General features: G+C 46.3%; 1 protein-coding gene across 9 annotated transcripts in view; it reads left to right on the forward strand.

Moving 5' to 3' along the window:
- HDAC6 (histone deacetylase 6) overlaps positions 1-18,201 on the forward strand; it is a 172,015-nt gene that overhangs the window by 142,920 nt on the left and 10,894 nt on the right. For all 9 annotated transcript variants that reach the window (XM_029611444.1, XM_029611455.1, XM_029611433.1 and 6 more), the window contains 3 exons: positions 2,892-3,066; positions 6,890-7,728; positions 7,837-7,947. In XM_029611444.1, coding sequence (XP_029467304.1) covers positions 2,892-3,066; positions 6,890-7,728; positions 7,837-7,947 — 1,125 coding nt within the window. The remainder of the gene's footprint in view (positions 1-2,891; positions 3,067-6,889; positions 7,729-7,836; positions 7,948-18,201) is intronic.

Below are 18,201 nucleotides of genomic sequence, written 5' to 3' on the forward strand. Positions count from 1 at the left end.
AATGCAACGACAGTGGCTTATATCAACCACCAAGGAAGGACTAGGAGTCTCATGGTGTCTCGGGAAGCCCAGGAGCATTTCCACTGAACACTTGGTTACTCTGGTGTCTCAGGTCACCAGGGTGGAAAACGTTCATGTAGCCTTTCTCAGCAGACAGGCACTGGACCCCGGAGAATGGGAGCTGGCGGAAGCAGGAGGCCGAAGCAAAGGGTCTAGACACACTTGTTCTCTAGTGGCCATCCGGGATGATGTTGTAAGCCTTCCCTTTTTGGCCTCTAATAGGAAGGGTGCAAAGGCTTTTCAAGACTCACCCTGGGATAGGTGAACCTCATTACTCCAGGATGGCCATGTTGGCCATGGTTTGCAGATTTGGTAAATCTGGGGTGGATGCACCTCTAAGCCCTGGGCAACTTCCTAAGTTGCTTCATCATGAACTGATTTTCTTGAATCAGGAGGCTCGCTTTGGTCTTGTGGCCTGGCTTTTGAAAGAAATTGTTTACAATTGAAAGGCTATTCAGAGGAGACCTTTCACTTCATTGGTTTATGTCAGGGTATAGGGAGTGTTTCAGATATGGTTCCTCGGGGAGGAACCATATCTGAAACACATTCGAGCATTGATGTCTCACATTCTGGCTTTTTTGCAGAATGGTCTTATGAATGGGTTTGCATCCAATTCTCTAACAGTTCAGGTGGGAGCCTTGGGCTGTTTTAGAGGTAACGTGAACAGGATATCGCTGGTTTCGCATCCGGCTGTGGTCTGTTTTCTTTGAGATGTGAAACATTTTGTGTCCTCTAGTGAGATGCGTGTTCTCCTTGTGGACCTTTAATTTGGTTTTGCGGGTTCTCTGTGGTCTTCCTTTTGAGTCATTGAGAAAGGTGTCACTGAAGGAATTACCACTAAAAGTAGTCTTTCTAGTGGTGATTTGTTCAGACAGGAGGATTTCAGAGCTTCTAGTGGTGTCTTGTAGGGATCCTTTTCTTCAGATTTAGGAAGGTGGTATTTGCTTTTCACTTCAGTCAGATGATGGAACTTCTCTCTCTTTGGAATTTGAACTCTTTTTTTTTGGTTCTAAATGCGAAGGAACTTCACTTGTTTGGATGTGTGTCTGTTTCTCTTGAGTTAGTTGAAGGTCACCAACAGTTTTCAGAGATCTGATCACATTTTCTGTTTGGTAGAATGCATAAAGGGAGTAAAGCTTCTTAAGCCACCATTGCATGATGGCTAAAGGAAACCATTGTGTCAGCTTATATTTGCAAAGGGTGTCCAATTCCTGAGGGTATACTGGCTCATTAGACTAGGACACAGGCAGCTTCCTGGCCTGAGTGTGTGTTGGTTTTCCCACAGGAGATCTATCTGCTGATGACCTGGACTTCTCTATGCACTTTCACCAGGCATTACCATCCGGATGTTTGTGCAACAAGAGCAGTTTGGTTTGGGAGAGCATGTCTCGTGAGCTAGTCCTTCTTTTTTTTTTTTACATTCCCACCCAGTTAGAGGAACTTGAGTACATCCGGTGCATCTGGATTGATCTGGGGTATGTACAGAAAAGGAAAATTGGTTCTTATCTGCTAATTTTCGTTCCTGGAATATCACAGTTCAGTCCAGAGCCCAACCTCTTTGGAAGGACCGCTCTGTTTTTGGAGTATAGATAGTCAGGATTTGTTGTAGGTTTGGGAGTTTTCAAACTCCTCTATAGATGAAAGAGCTCCAGGTTGGGGGCTCAACCTTTCCCTTGCTTGTGTTGTGGGGGGGGGGAGTTTATGGTTTAAGCTCATCTTGGTTTGGGTATAGTTCCTACTGAGGGACTGCAGGTGGCCACATTATCTTAAGTAGCACAGTGTCAGTAAAGCTTTTCTTCTCTGTCTCCATCTGCTGCTAGGAATGAAAAACCAATGCATCTGGAGTGATCTGTGGTATTCTAGGAACGAAGATTATCAGGTAAGAACCAATTTTCCTGTGGTCACCACCCATACCAGCCTAAAGACAGCTCAGGGGAAGCAGGGGCAGAGATGTCTTCCTTATGGGGTCACTGGTGGAAGATGCAGGAACATCACTCTGCTCCCCCCACCCCCCTCCAAAAGCACAGATGTGCTTTCTCATGTGAGTCTATGACAGAAGGGCTCACAGATCAGCTGGATCCCAGTGGCCACAGGAGTGGGAGGAAGCATTTTGGAACAGTTACTGCTGCCTCCATGCCTCCCACAGCTGAATAGCTTATGTTGCTTGTGAGAGCTAATCAGCTGCTGAAGGCTGGAGAAGTAACAGTGTACCTAGCAGTACTTTCTTTTGCTTCTCTGGTTGTTCCAGTGCTGCTGAGGGATGTATCTGATGTAGTAATGACATGCGGGGCTCTGGATTTCATTATCTGATCAGACCCTGCTTCAGCCTAAAGATGGCTCTGACTATTATGGCTTTGACTGTTGACTCTGCTGGAATTCAGTCTTATAATGGTCCAATAATGCAAACCTGAATGTTCGCAGGGAATCAAAACTCTTTTTAAAACAACTCCCTCTGAAAGGAGCAATCTCACTATGTGTTGGAAAGTACCCTCTCTGTAGCCTGTATGTGGGATCTCTGTAGTAATCCTATGAAGTCTGTTTGGGGTAATATAAGATTAATATCGGATTTTATACTGTTTCAGGATAGGCAATAGCTTATATAACTACCCAGCTCTCAATGCCCAGGCCACTGCTAGGGACAGATCTCGCTCCCCATGTCTGCTGGAATACCCCATCCCAGCATCTCTCTTCTACCCAACTCACTCATTTCACACTTTTGTCACCAGACTTCTCCCTTTTCCTTTTCCTTTCACCCATGATGACTGACCTTACCTGGATTTGTTTCATCATACTGATATATTCCACTTTATCATTTTCCTCTCGTGTTCCAGGGTGGCTATAATCTGACTTCCATCTCTGAGTCCATGGCTCTGTGCACCCGGACCCTGCTGGGAGAGGCCCCCCCAATGCTTGCGAAGCTAAAATCTCCCCAGCCCAGTGCGCTACAGTCCATTGGCAACACAATACATGCACACCGCAAGTACTGGAAGAGCCTACGGCTAAATGGTGAGCTTGGGGGGAGGAAGTATATGGAAATGCCAGGGGAAGTGGATGGATGCATAACACTCAGGACTGATGGGTACTGCCCCGTGGAAAGTTTAGTAGGCCAGCATCCACAGGAAGTACTTTCATGTCTTCTGTTTAGGGGTCTCTTCTGCTTAATTCCTGCAGTCCTTCCCAATCATCTGCAGGTATCTGCTCGAGAAGGACCTGTAGGTGGGATTAAACTGGCTGATTGAATGCTGGCTACAGAGGTCTCTCACTCTGTCTGGTTTTATTTACCATTGCTTTATTTCCTTCCTTTTGAGTGCTGTTACGAGGAAAAGGAAGGGGGGGATAGTCAGGAGCATACCTTCTGCACCTCTGTCTCTTTTTTTTGGGTCCGATAAACCTCTTTATTTGCAGTTCTTGTTCATTTGGTCTGGCAATGTTCTTGGAAGACTTGGGATTCTCTGGTGTAGAAACTGTTTTTTACTTTCGGACCTGGATATATATTTATGCTATGGTGTGAAGCATCTTGGAGGAAATTCCCACAACGCTGTGGCAGACCATGGGTTAAGCCCTCCTGCCACCAGAGCAACGACGGCAGCCCTGGAAGTGCATCTGAAGACTTCTATGATTCTGTCAGCAGTGCAGCAGTCATTCCTTATCTTCTTTCCCAGGACATCCTTTTGGGAGATCGAGTGGGCATTCGCCCGCTCTCCCGCGGACTTTACTGAATCGGCCCGAAGGTTATTGAGGTCAATTATCTAGAAAACAGCTAAGGGCCTGACTTTAGCCAGCCAAATTTTCCATTGCTATATTAAGCTGATTTTCAGTCTAATATAGCAAGCTAGAAAGTTTACTGAAAGCCAGCCCTAATATAGTTGGCTAAAAGTTAGCCGGTAAGAATTGGCGTGCTCTCTCTACACTTAGCAGGCTGGTACTGAAAGTCTGTGCTAGTCAGCTCTGTCTCCCAATTGCCTGGCTTCCAAGCATTGGGGACGGGGACAGAGCAGCCCACCCTTCTTGCCTGCCCATGTGTTGGGGGAGGGGGGCACATGACAGTTCTGTTTTCAACCCATCTGGAGTGACCGTGTTAGCTGGGGTGGGCATGGGGGCTTTTGAAGGGAGGGGTTTGAGAATGCAAGGGCCACCTAATACCATTTCTATTTTTTTTTTTTTATTAATGCCAGGGGATCGTGGGAGGGGAGACTTCAGCTCTTCCCCCTCCCCAAGCTAATGCTTTCATTTGGGTGAGCAGAATGAGGAAATTGTGAAGGAAGGGTTGGCTACCCCCCACCCTGCCCATGCTAACACTGTTTGGGTCAGCCAGAGGGAGGTTCTGGCTGGCCAGATTTCGGCCTGCTATGGCATGCCCAGATATGACTGGCCACATGAGGCAGTTGGTGCTGAAAAACTGTGCTACTCTCTTAACTTTCTCCCCACCACCATGCCTGCCCAGAATTAGAGCGGCTAGATTTATCCACTTAATGCAACTCAGGGTGTTAAATGTAGATTTATCCACTTAATGCAACTCAGGGTGTTAAATGTAGCTCCTTAGCCCAGTTAGTTTCAAAGCCTTAGCTGGCTCAGTTCTTCATAGAGGTCAGTTTTCAGACGGTTTAAGTTCCTAACATTTGGGAGTTAGGCACCTAAATTGGCCCCTGTGAAAATAGGGTTCAGCACCTAACCTTTTAGGTGCCCATTTCTCACTAGGCACCTAAAATGTGGGTGTAGCCAGGAGTGGAGTCAAACTGGGAGAAGGATATTAGGCGCTTGGCCCTGATTTTCTGTGGTAGGCACCTGACTTGGGTGACCAAAATTTAGGTGCTACCATAGGAGGGCTAGATCTCATTAGCTAGCACAAACCAACCCTCTCCCTCCCACTAGCTGGAATTCAAAAGTAATTGTTTGACTGGCTGACAGCTTTCCGTCCCCCCCCCCCCTCCCCAATCTCTCTCTCTTCCCACCTGTCAATACTGCCCCTCCTACCAGATCTGATCCAGAATCAGCCGCTGGGCAATATTGCCCCTGCAACCTCCTCCCCCCAAAAGTCATCCAAAAAATTGCCAAGCCAGGAGGACAAAGGCTTACAGCCCTCCTGGCAGCAGTGCAGGTAGCTTATGTGGACATCTGGTTGGGAGAACATAAGCCTATGTCATCCTGGTTAGGCTTGGCAATCTTTAGTGGGGCTTCTGGGGTGCAGAGAAGGGAGGGTGATGAGGCATTTATCCCTGCAGAGTACTTTTGCTTCAGCAGGTGGTAGAGAGGGATGGAGGGCTATCAGCCCACAGTTTACCTTGCATCTCGGCGGTGTGTGGTAATTTAGCTGGGTAGTACTAGTTTTCACTGCTAGCTAAGTTTCAGCATGCAAAAGCTGAGCACACTAATTCTAAGCAGCTAAATTTCATCCAGCTATATCTGACTGAAAACCAACTTAACTTAGGCAGTCAAAATTTGGCTAAGTTAGATGCACAGCCTTTTTTTTTTTTTTTTAAATTGGCCAGATAGTGTTGTGTGTACTCCGCTGTTTGAACTGCTGGATTCAGTGTCGTCTTGTTTTTTGACCTCCAAGTTGTGTTTACGATTTGCTCAGCAAGAACTGAAAGCCTTTTCTGCAGCAGCTCTGTTTTTGCAGTTTTTCCCCCAGATAACGTCTTGATAATTTGTTCTGAGTTTTCTGCCGCAGGCTAATTCCGGTTAATTCCACATTAACCAAAGAGTAATTCTGCCTGTCTTGTGCACAAACCCAAAGACTTCTGAGGAGCAAAAGTTAACTGTTTAGAACTAAAGAGCTCTGAAGTTTTATTTTCGGAACCAGGTTTATTAATTTTTTTTTATTTTTTCAGGAAATCAGACCAACTCTTTGAGACAATTCCCAGCTTTTGCCATTTCCACTCTAAATGGAGCCATGGCTGCATTACTGAGGCATACAAGAGTGCATAGGATTTTTCAGAATTTAGATATCTCTACAGCAATTGCATGGGATTTATCCACACCAAATGGACCTCAGCAAGAGGTAGCCTTTGGTGAGAGGTTCTTCAGGCTGCAATTATCCTACCCCAGAAAGCACTGATGTGCTAAGTTGCATTGGTGCTGACTGTTGGGGTGCATAATAGAACAAGACGTTTCTTATCTTCTATTTCCTTGCTGTTAATGGCTGCAACACTCAGCCATTCTGCTGCTGTTTGTCTGTGGGTAACAAAAACCTTATAACTTCTGACTTGGAAGAATTATGCTTTGGTTGTGGGGCTGTCAGCAGGGATTTTTATTTGTTTGTTGTGTTTCTAGTCCCAGAATTACTGGACAAGTGCTCAGACTGGGGAAGGACTGCAGGGAAGGATGCTCCTAGACAGAAAGTGACGTGTAAATATTTTGTGGTGGCTGGTCTTTTATACCCCCTGAGAGACAGGACTCATCTTCCTGATTGTTGTAAGAATTATTAAAAAGGAAATGACAGCAAGAAGTGTCTTATGTGTCGGTGTGATGCCCGCAGAGGGCTCTAATGAAGATCTGTTCTGTGTTGTATTCACAGACAGCAGATTCCTGCATGGGGCTCTGATGAAGATCAACATCTCAGATTTATAACAGTGGGGTCAACTAGTTAGGAGATCTCAATAACTTTATAAATACCAATATCTCCTCTGGAAGTTATAGAAGAATCAGAATGAAAAAGGGGGAATTTAGTTTGTTTTAATTGATTGCATTTTATATTTGCTATTGCTGCTTGAACATATCAAGAATGTCTTTGCATAGCAAGGAAGCGTCATAAAATACTACATTGACTTTAAATGCTATACCCTATGATACTGAGAGTTTTCACTCTTCGCTCTTTCTTTACGTGCAGTCCCTAAATATCTGGGTGCAGAAGAAGAGTCAGCAACAACCAGAAGCCTCTCAGTTAGTCCCAGCGAAAATCAGAACACCTCTCCCAAGAAAGACGTGCAGAAAGGAAGGGATCAAAGGTTACCAGCGCATCTGGTCACTTCTGGAAAGAGATCACCATCACTGCCAGTGACTGCCGATAAGGGGGATGAGAGAGGTCAGGGGTCTGCAGCACATCCAGCAAGCCCTGGGAAGGGAGACAGGTTACTGGCACAGGCAGCAACTGCCAAGGAAGATGACAGGAAAAGTCAGAGGTTGCCCGATTCCCCTGTGAAGGATGAAGAAAGAGGTCCGAGGTCATCAGCGCTACCAGTGAGCCCTGGAAAGGACCATGGATGGATGGCAGTGGAGGAGACCAGGGGACATCAGATTCCACCATTCAGGAACATAATGGACTCTGGTGAGCCATCTGCAATCCTGAAGAGTCAGCAGTTTCCAGAGACTCCCGTAATTGCCAGCGGAAGGGTGAAGCATGACAAAGGAAAGCTATCAGCAGGGGATATAGGGCAGCATGAGGATACCAGGGCTGTGCAGTCTGCTGATGAGATTTGCACCTGTCTGGAGACCCTGCACCTAAGTCAGGACTCTCCTGGGACTCCAGCAAGCCTTGTCCCCTCCCTTTCTGCCTACCAAAACCCTGTCTCCCCACCGGTGGGTGGAGCAAGGAAGAAAGTCTGGCCCCATACAGTATCTCCTGAATCCATCCGCGCCTCATCGGCCTCTGTCTCACCAGGGGCCGCATCAGAAACAGGAATAGAGGGCAGCAAAGGAGCCAGAGAGGTGAAGGAGAAAAATCTGCAGGTAAGTGGGTACTGTTTGGTTTTTTTGTTTTTTTTTTGTTTTTTTCCCCCTCTGGCACAGAAAGGGTCATTTCCATTTCTGTATGTTTTGTGTGCCTGTCCATTGTAGGTTGCTGGCCTGAATGAGGAGGAACAACTGGAGGGAGCTAGTGGCTGGAATGACCCTGGGAACTCGAGGTCCTTGGCTCAGCTGTTTGGCAACAGTCTAGAGGCAGATTCGGTGAGTGCGAAAAGAGGCAGTCTTCTAGTATTGCTGTGGCAACTGAGATCTGTCCTGTTATGAGAAGGTAAGATTGAGATGCAGTGGCAGAGCTATGTGTTGGGGGAGAGGCTCTTCGTACTAATTAATCATGAGAAATGACTACAGAGTGTAAACGTCAGAGTTGAGGAGAATCAAGAAAGCTAGGCATTACTTGAAGGCAAAGTCTTAGTGCAGGGTATGTATTACAGCCATGTTGAATGACGAGAAACGTAAAACCAGGGCAGATTTCTTTTTATAGAGAAAACCCACACAGAAAGTACCTGAAACTTAGAGCACAGCTAACAGATTCTCAGAAACAGGAAGGCAAAGCAGTTGACCAGAATAAATATCACCAGACTAAAGAGACCAAGTGAGACATATGGCATGACAGAGCCTGAGTGAGAGATCACAGGGAGAAGAGCTATATCCTGATCCCTGTGAAAACTGCAGGGAATGGTAAAAGAGAATAATACCAGGCCTCCGTAATAAAAAGAGAAACTTTAACCAACAAACAATTCTTACAGGATACAGTTGCTGATCACTAGCCTAAATGTTTTGGCGTTTGTCTAATCCAAAGGAAATAACTTCCCATTTATCCTCCATAACTTCTCCCCCTGATCTATCCTAAAAAAAAAAAAGAAATTCCAGTTGACATTTTGACTCCAATTTTGTACTGGAGATAAAACAAGTTCTGACTATTCAGCAGGCTCCCAGTTCCGATGGGCTCTCCAGATTCCATATTTGTGCCTAGGTGGAAAATACAAGTTGGGTAGAGCAAGTGACTTTTAATGAAAAGGAAGGCAGGGAGAGCACTATAGAATTCTTTACCCCACCCCTCCTTTCTCCCCCCCCCCCTTGTTTGAGTGTGTGTGGATGCTAAAGGAACACCCCAAAAAAGAGAGAATTTGCAAGGCAGTGTCAAAAAGTGAGTTCTGTGACTCAATCAGTTGGATGTATACAATGTGTCTTGTATGTACTTTGTTGGGGGTGGAGGAATGGGGATAAGTGACAGTGTGTGAGAAGGAGTGTTGGGGGGAAGGGTGTAGGTCAGAAGGATTGCAGAGGGTGTGAAGGTGGGGGTTGCGGGTGGTGGGGATGGGATGTGCAGGTGAGGATACGGTATATGTTGATGAGTGAGGTGCACATATCTTGTAGCATAGATGGTATGTGGTGTTGGATTGGTGTAGGGGCACTTTGCCCATTGCATTCCCCTCTCTCCTACTCCTCCCTGTCTCTGAGAGAATGAGGTGTATTTGTTGTGGATGTGAGTGGTGGATGTGTAAGTGATATAGGAAAATTGGTTCTTACCTGCTAATTTTCGTTCCTGTAATACCACAGATCAGTCCTCCTGGGTTTTCCCTCTCTGCCAGCAGATGGAAAAAGAGAAAGTTTCACTGACATTGTACATAGCCCGGTGTGCCACCTGCAGTCCCTCAGTATTGACCTGTACCCAAGGCAAGATGAAGCAACAAGCATAAATTTCGAAGCAAATTTCCAAGCAAACTCCCTTCCCTCCAATGAGCCAGAAGGTGAATTGCCCAAAAAGACAATGGGAAACTTGTTTCTCAAATTTAACAGAAGCAATCAGCATTGAAAACCTCCAACTCCGCACTATATACAAAGCAACAGTACGTGTGGCGGACTCTTCCCACCCCCACTCCCACCCAGTAAATGGGCAGGCCTCTGGACTGATCTATGGTACTACAGGAATGAAAATTAGCAAGTAAGAACCAATTTTCCTTTCTCTTTACGTATCCAGATCAGTCCAGACTCCTGGGATGTACATAAGCTTCCCTTAACTCGGGTGGGACCTGGTGAGTTCCGCTCATAGAACAGACTCGCCAAAACACATGGAAGCCGGAGCTCCGATATCCAAGCGATAATGCCTAGCAAAAGTGTGCAACTACTTCCCAGTAGCTGCCTAGGAAATTTCATGCAGACACACACCTATTGTGACTCAGCCCAGGAAGTCGCTTGAGAAGTTGTCTAGTGTGCCCCTAAACCCCCAGCAGCAAGCACCCTTTAGAAATGTGAGTTGACTTGATCGCTTCCTTCAACCACAGCACAATTTTAGCCTTAGATGCCTTACTTCCCTTCTTTGGACCACTCCACAGTAGCAAGAGGTGATCTGATCTATATAAATCATAAGTGACCTTTAGATACCTCAATAATGCATGCCTCCCATCTAAGAGCCTAAGCTTCCCTGTGTGAGGTGTAGAGAAATCCAAATCTGGAAAAGCTGGAAGCTCCACTGTCTAAGATGGAACACTGAGACTACCTCAGGTAGAAAAGGCGTCACCATGCATAAAAATACCCCTGAATCCAATATCTGTAGGAAGAGATTTTGACACGACAGCGCCTGGAGCTCTGAAATTCTCCTGGCTGAACAAATAGCCACCAGGAAAACCACTTTGAGTCAAGTTCTTAACCGTAGCTCTCTTTAGTGGTTGAAACTGAGCCTTACACAATTCTCTTAAGGAGTAGATTCAGATTCAAGACTGCAAATGTTCTGCACCTGAGGACGCAAGTTCATAGCTCCCTGAAGGAACCATGTAACGCCTGGAATTGCGGACAGGATACCTTTGCATCTTACTCATAAGAACATGCCATACTGGGACCAAGGGTCCATCAAGCCCAGCATCCTGTTTTCAACAGTGGCCAATCCAGGCCATAAGAACCTGGCAAGTACCCAAAAACTAAGTCTATTCCATGTTACCATTGCTGCCTGGACTTTGAGAGTTAAAGGCCAGTCCCTTGACCAGAGCCTTTCTGTAGAAAAGCCAAAATATGCGACACCATAGCCTGAACAGGCTGAGGCTGCACTCCATCAACAGCAGACCAGGACTCTAAGAGCCTCCAAATTTGCACATACGTCAAGGATGTAGATGGTCACCTAGCCTGCTATAAAGTGGAAATAACTGCTTTGGAATATTCCCTCCATCTGTCATCTCCTCTCAGGAGCAGAGCCGCCTGACTCAAAAATATTGGGCCCTTGTGGAAAAGTCAACCGAAGTCTGAACCTCAGGGGCCTGTCTGGCCATGTTGATCAGGTCTGGGAAGTATGGTCGATGGTCTGAAGCTACCAGGATCACGTTGCCAGGATGTTTCTCTATCCGTCATAATCCCTTGTCCACCAGAGACCACGAAGGGAAGACTAAGAAGAATCCCTCGAGTCCACAGCAGCGCCAGAGCTCTGATTCCTTCTGTACTGTTCTGTTCAGTGGCTGTAAAACTGCGGCGCCTTGGTGTTCCTTTTGGTCGTGATTCCCCCCTCTTCCATAAATGAGACATATTGCTTCTGAGACAGCTCTCATTACCCAGGGACTAACCTTCTCTGACTGAGAAAATCCACCTGAATGTTGTTCACTCTGGCAATGTGAGATGCTGCCAGCCGCTCCAAGTGCTACTCTGTCCAGAGAATCAACTCCTGAGCCTCTCAAGCCACTGCCTGATGCTTGGTTCCACCTTGACGGTTGATGTAGGCCACCTTTGTTGCATTCTGATAGGATCCGTACTGGATGGCTCCGTAGCCTTGGCAGACAGGCAAGAAATGCGAAATGCACTGTTCTCATTTCTAACCGATTGGTAAACCATGAGGCCTTCTGTTTCGACCACTGGCCCTGCGCTAACTGATCTTGCCACACCACTCTCCATCCAGAGAGACTTGCAATCAGTGGTGACTATTGGAACCTCCAATTTTGCATCATGCTCAAGGTTGGTGCGAGTAAGCCATCATGAAAGACTGTCCCTGGCTTCCCCCTTTAATGAAAGAGGAAGATGAAACACTTCCAATAACGGATTCCAGGGGGAGAGATGAGCCCTCTGCAGAGGCAGCATATGTTCAAATGCCCAATGCATTAATCCCAATGTTGATGCCATAGAACCCAGGACCTGTAAATAGTCTCTGACCCTGGGCACTAAAAGGTCTAGCAGAAGCTTAATCTGACTCTGAAATTTTAGCAGTTTCTCTCCTTGAGAAACTCTCTTTACCAGTGTGTTGAACTGAGCTCCCAAATACTCCAGAGTTTGAAAGAGGACTAAATGGCTTGTTGCTAGGTTCACTATCCATCCTAGAGACTTCATGCATATCAGTACTTTTTGTACTGATTGACAACAGAGGTCCTCTGATTTTACATGAATGAACCAGTCATCTAGGTATGGATGCACCAACACACACCCTCCTTTTGCAGTGTGGCAGCCCCCTCCACCATCACCTTGGTGAAGGGACGTGGAGCCATTGCCAGCCAAAGGGAAGGGCTCAAAACCAAAAATGTTCCCTTAGGACCATGAACCTCAGGAATCTTTGGCACTCTGGCCTGATGGTTGTGTGCAGATACACCTCTGTCAAGGCAAGAGATGCCAAGAACTCTCCCTTGCTACCACTGCTATGATGGACCTTTAGAGTTGGATCTGAGTTTTCATATGGAAACAGGGAACCTTGAGAGTCGTATTTACCTTCTTTAAATCAAATATCTCTTGAATTGGATACAGGGGGGAAGAAAAAGGATGCTTAACTTAAAATTGACCTCCAGATATACTAAGCATGTTCAGTGTCTGAGCCAACAGACTTAAATCTCTGTAAAAAAAATTAAAAAAATGAGCAGAGTCCGAAGTGACTTTCAATCATATGCAATTTTTCCCTCTTCTAGAGGGTGAGAGAGCAAATTTCCCATCGGAATCCTCCAATGTCTCATGATCCACATCCCCTTGAACGTTACCAGGGACAGCTTCCCTATGGCATTTGCCTGCCATGACTGACAAATTGGAGGCCCGAGCACACTATCCCTACAAAGGTTGCTTTGTCTTCACTAGGCACCCTTGCAGAAAAGTCTGCAGGCCCTGGAAACATTCCACCCAGGAGGAGGAGAATGGATCTATTCCAGAGCCCATAGGCCCAACCTTGGTCTCTCCAACCTTTCTCTCTTGGGGAAGATTCTGCCCTCTGGAACAAGGGAGGAGGAGGACTGGTCATTGCCTCGCCTCCCACTCCACTCCCCTCATGACACCATAGGCCAAGGGGATATCACAGCATGGACAAAAACTGAAGTAGTCAAATCACTTTGAGCATCTAAATAGTGCTGAGACAGAGAGAGAGGTGAGGACTGAATTGCTATCAGACGGGATGCCTCATAGATAGCAAGGTGCTTGGACCTATTCATTCCTGGCCCCTAGCTCTCCTGAGCTTCGGCTCTAAGCGACCTGCTTGCACACCAGTGCCACCGGGCTTACACGTGCACCCCTCCAGGACGCATGCAAATACGCACTCAAGACTAGGTCACGATCATACGCACAGAAGTACCTGTGCAAATACACGTTCATGTCTAGGTCACAGACACTCTCAAATCTAGGCTGCAGCCTTATGTGCACAGGTCCATGTGCATGCAACTGCCATGCCGCGAGAATGTGCACACACACCTACGCATTAGGGAAAAGAACTGCTACCGCGGCCTACAAAATGGCTAAATGAAGGCTGACTACACCTTCCAGGCGTTTAGGCCCAGATCCATTCAACATCTGGCACCGAAAATCATCAAAGACCTGAAGAGTTTCTCAACAGCTCAGGTCTCTTGACTGGCCAAGAATACTTGGAGACTGGGGCAGAGAGCCAGCATCCCCCGCTGCTTGTTCTGGTAAACCAACTTTGCGCATAGGCAGAAGACCTCTACCTCCTCGATGTAGTGCCTCTCTGCACCTCAGCAGAACAGGGAACCGCTGGTGATAGTTGAGGGGATTCCCCTGCCTCTCCCACCAGTTCTGGGAGTTGAAAATGGCTGCAATTTCCATGCGGACAGAGTCCTCTAACTAGCTCCTTATTCGTTTTTTTTTTTTTTCTTTCCTCTGAGAACAAACAAAGATACATAGAAATCAATACTTTCCTTTGGTGCAGAGGATACGGTTCCAGGAGTGCAGGCAACATGGCAGATCAGAAAAGAGCCTGACCACTGGCTATATCCGTCTTTTTGCCAAATTTTAGCAACCTAGCCCAGGACAAACTGTATAAAAGGGATACTTCCCTGCTCCACTGGGTTTGCAATGCAGAACTGCCAGCAGGTTCCACCCCTGTCTCATGGGAGATGAGGGATCTGGACCACCAGATAGTCCACCCCATGGACCTCAGGACCAAGCTATCAGAAGGGTTACCAACCCCCTGCTCGTCTGCCTCAAACCATGGGGAATGGCCCCACCAGGACCTCTCAACCCCCTGGGAGAATCCAGAAATTTTCTTGTCTTTTTTTTTTTTAATCTTTTTTTTTTTCTTTCCTTAGACTGCAGGTTTTACATCTGCTGGAGACAGAGAAATACTGGGGGACTGCAGTGGCACACTGGGTTATGTTAGTGTCGGTGAAACTGTCTTCATCTGCTGGCAGGGAGAAAATACCCAGGAGTCTGGACTGATCTAGGTATGTACAGGGAATAGGAGGTACATGGAGTGTGTGCTAGGGAGGGGAACCCAGCCTCATTTTCCTCTCTCCCTCCTCCCCTGTGCATGTGCCCTTTCTCCTATCCTATGTGTGCATGTTTTGGGAAGGTGAAAGTTGAGGGGGTGTGTGTGTGTGTTTGTGGATTAACCTGGTCTCCCTTGCAATCTCTATAGAATTCCCCTCCCTCCTGTGTGTTTGTGTGTGTGTGGGCCACAGCTCTCTGGCCCGGTCCTCCTTAAGGATCAGCCTTGCAAGGGATTCTGGGTGAAGGGAGGCTCACATCACCATACTATAAGGAGTCAGAGCCCTGAAGAGTTAGAGGCCCTGAGGAGCAGGCAGAAACCCAGTTTATGGAAAGACCTGTTATGTTTAATGTTTGAGTTCTACCAGAACTGTAAGGTGAGCTATATTTGCTTTTTGTTTTCTCACTGTAAATAAATGTATACCTAAGGAAACAACCAGTCTGCCTCCTTATTCCTCTTGGCTGTTTCCTAAGCTACAACTGGCCATGTTACCACATATGGTGGCAGCAGTGAGTTCTTCTTGCCTAAGCGAGAAGCACAGGCAGAAGCCCACAACTGCAGCAGAAAGGAGGAAAAAATCCCTACAGAATGTTTTCTTCTTCCATGGGTCTCATGGTTCCACTCATCCAGCCTGAGTTACAACAGACCAAGGGGGCTAGCCCTGCCTGTGAAGTCAGGGTTCAAGCACCGAGAATGGGATGGACATGCTAGCAGATTTTTTTTTTTTTGTTTTGTTCCCACTCCTTCTCCTGGGGAGGTACACATTATGGGAGCAGAAAAGATGGAGCAAGTGATACAGATCCTTGCTATAGAGCAGCAGCAATTTCAGAATGTCCTTCAAATTCAAACTGATCAGCAACAGGCACTACAAGAACAAGTTATGCAAGAAACTCAATGTTAACTCAGGTAGCACAGGCCATACAAACCACTGTAACCAGGCCCCTTCCCTTGTCATTGATGCTACTTAAGATGACTCCAGAAGAAGATCCCAAATGTTTCTTGAAAAAATGTGAACTTACAGCTCAACTGACAGGCTGGCCAGAAATAGATGGACTACTTATCGGGAGAATCTACTTACTGGGAGTAGTCAAGATTCCTTCCAAACAACCAATCCGGAAGGGAGGGCCACATAACAGGATGTCAAGGCCACCATTCTAGACAGAAAGTTACTCATCCCAGAAGCCTACTGACTGTGATTTTGGCGGGGAGTTCTGCAAGCTGGGGAGAACCCAAGGAACCTATTCCACAGACTCAAAGATGTCGCTTGAAAGTGACTGCACCTGGAAGGAAAAACCGAGGTTGAGGTAGCCAAAGCACTTCTGCTGGAACAGTTCCTATTTAGTCTCGAACAGCCTATGTGACAGTGGATCTGCCAACATCCAAACCTTACGTTTGAGAATGCACTGGAAGTAGCAGAGGCCTACTACCAGGCCCAGACTATGCCCAAGTTGCCACAGTCTCCAAGCGGGTAGAGGACGATGGAGTCCTAAGAGCCAGAGTGCTGACCATCAGTAGCACAAATCCGACAGGACTCTTCACCTCAACCGCAATCCTCAGCCATACTGCCATGTTTCAGCTGTGGAGAAGGGGACCATTTTGCCAGAGACTGTCCCTGCAGGAAAGATAGCCAATTGCTGTTATTTTCATGGCCTCACAATATAGAATTTTGTGGATGTACCTAACCAGGAAGTGTGTTTGATTCCTGTCGAGTTAGAGGGCTTTGCAATGCATGCAATAGTGGACTTTGGGAGTGTGAAAACTCTCATTCAAAGAGACTTAGTAAAGCAGTTCCAGATCAGCTACGGGAAAAACATGACCCTGGCATGTATCCATGGGGACCAACTCTAGTATCCCACAACCCAAGTATAGCTGAAAACCCCCATCTGGCCAGGACCAAATAGAAGTGGGAGTTCTTCCTTGGATTCCCTACCCTGTAGTGATAGCACAGGACTGTCTGAAATTCAAAATCCTGTTGAACCAGCTCATGTAGGGTTCACTCAGGCCAACAACAAAGAGCTGACATTTCCAGAGCTCTTTCCCTTAGATTCAGACTTGTATCACAAAGCCTCTAAGACTCCTAAATCCCAGAGGCAATGCTGAAGAAAAAAAGCTGTGCGGCTAATTTATAGGCAACTGAGGAGGAGAAGGGTAGGAGTCAGGGGAAGAGCAGAAATCCACCTAGTCTCTTTGAGTGGGAAAATGGGAGTGACCTGGGAAGCTTCAGACAGGCCCAGAAGAAGGATGAGTCCTTTAAGCGGGCTTGGGAGTATATACAGAGGGTGGATGGAAAGCTAGTCCCTGAAGCACAGATTATAGACCCTATTCCTCTCTATTTTGTAATGAAAGGGGCCCTACTTTACTCACAAAAGGAATTGTGGAGGGGAAATTGATAGAACACCTAATTCCCAAATCATATCACCAGAAGATCATGCAACTAACTCACAGCCAACTTCTAGGGGGTCACCTGGGAGAGGAAAAGACCCGAGAAAAAATATTGCTATAGTTCTATTGGCCAGACCTACATAAACAGGTGCCAGTCCTGCCCTACCTACCAATTCACAAAACCTGACAGCGTACAGGTGGCACCTCTCATATCAATGCCCATCATCAAAACCCCTTTTGAAAGGGTGGGTAAGGACCACGTGGGGCTACTAGAGAGCCAAGGAATTAAGTATATCCTCATCATTGTTGACTAAGTTACAAGATATTCAGAGACATAGCCGCTACGGAATATTTTTTTATTTATTTTATTTATTTTTATTTAAGGTTTTTATATACCGGCAATCATGAGCACATATCTTGCTGGTTTACATGGAACGGGAGTGCATTAAATACAACAACTAGAACTGTGGTGATCGAAGGAGCAGTTACAAATAACAAGGGTAGCAGAACTTGGATAAGAAGGAAGAGATAGGAAAGAATAAACGGTTGAACGGTATACAAATAAATTAAATGCTATGTAAAAATGGCATGATTAATGGCTGAATATTTGAAGTCCTTGGTTTGTATCTATAACGTGATATTAGATTTTGAATAGATTTTGAATTAGATTAGAATATGAAGACCCTGACAGTGGCGACTGCCCTAACAGAGGATTTTTCATGACTTGGGCTACTCAAGGAGATCCTGATGGATCAGGGGACCTCATTCATGTCCCAAGGTAATGAAACAGTTCTGCATCTTGCTCAAGATAAAAACTCTTGAGTACCCATAGACCGATGGCCTCGTTGAGCAGTTCAGTCAGACTGTCAAGTAAATGTTGGGGAAATTTGTGGATGATGACGGCAAGAATTGGGACTCATTACTATCCTATGTGCTGTTTGCGGATTGCAAAGTACCCCAGAGCTCAATGGAGTTTTCTCCTTTTGAATTACTGTATGGGAGGAGGCTAAGAAGAATCTTGAACATAGCTCACAAAATTTGGGAAGGTGAAGGGAACCCTGGGCAGAACCTTGTTGACTTCATTCTCAGAGTGCAGAATTGCCTGAAAAAAGCTGGGGAGGTGGCCCACCTTTGCCTCGAGAAGGCTCATGCTATCCAAGCCCAAGGTTACAATTGCCCCATGGTCCAAAGAGTATTCCAGCCTGGGGACAGCATGCTTGTCCTCTTCCCAACTTTGGAAAGCAAGTTGTTAGCCTGTTTGCAAGGACCCTACGAATTTTTGGAGAAAACAGGGCCTGTGCATAAAAAAATAGCCCAGCCAGATAAAAGAAAACTCAAATCAACTATGTAAACCTCCTGAAGACGTGGGTTGCACAGGTGTGTGGAGTGGTGCAAGAAGTGTTTTG

Source organism: Rhinatrema bivittatum, chromosome 1 (assembly GCF_901001135.1).
Source record: "Rhinatrema bivittatum chromosome 1, aRhiBiv1.1, whole genome shotgun sequence".
NCBI classification, from domain to species: Eukaryota; Metazoa; Chordata; class Amphibia; order Gymnophiona; family Rhinatrematidae; genus Rhinatrema; species Rhinatrema bivittatum.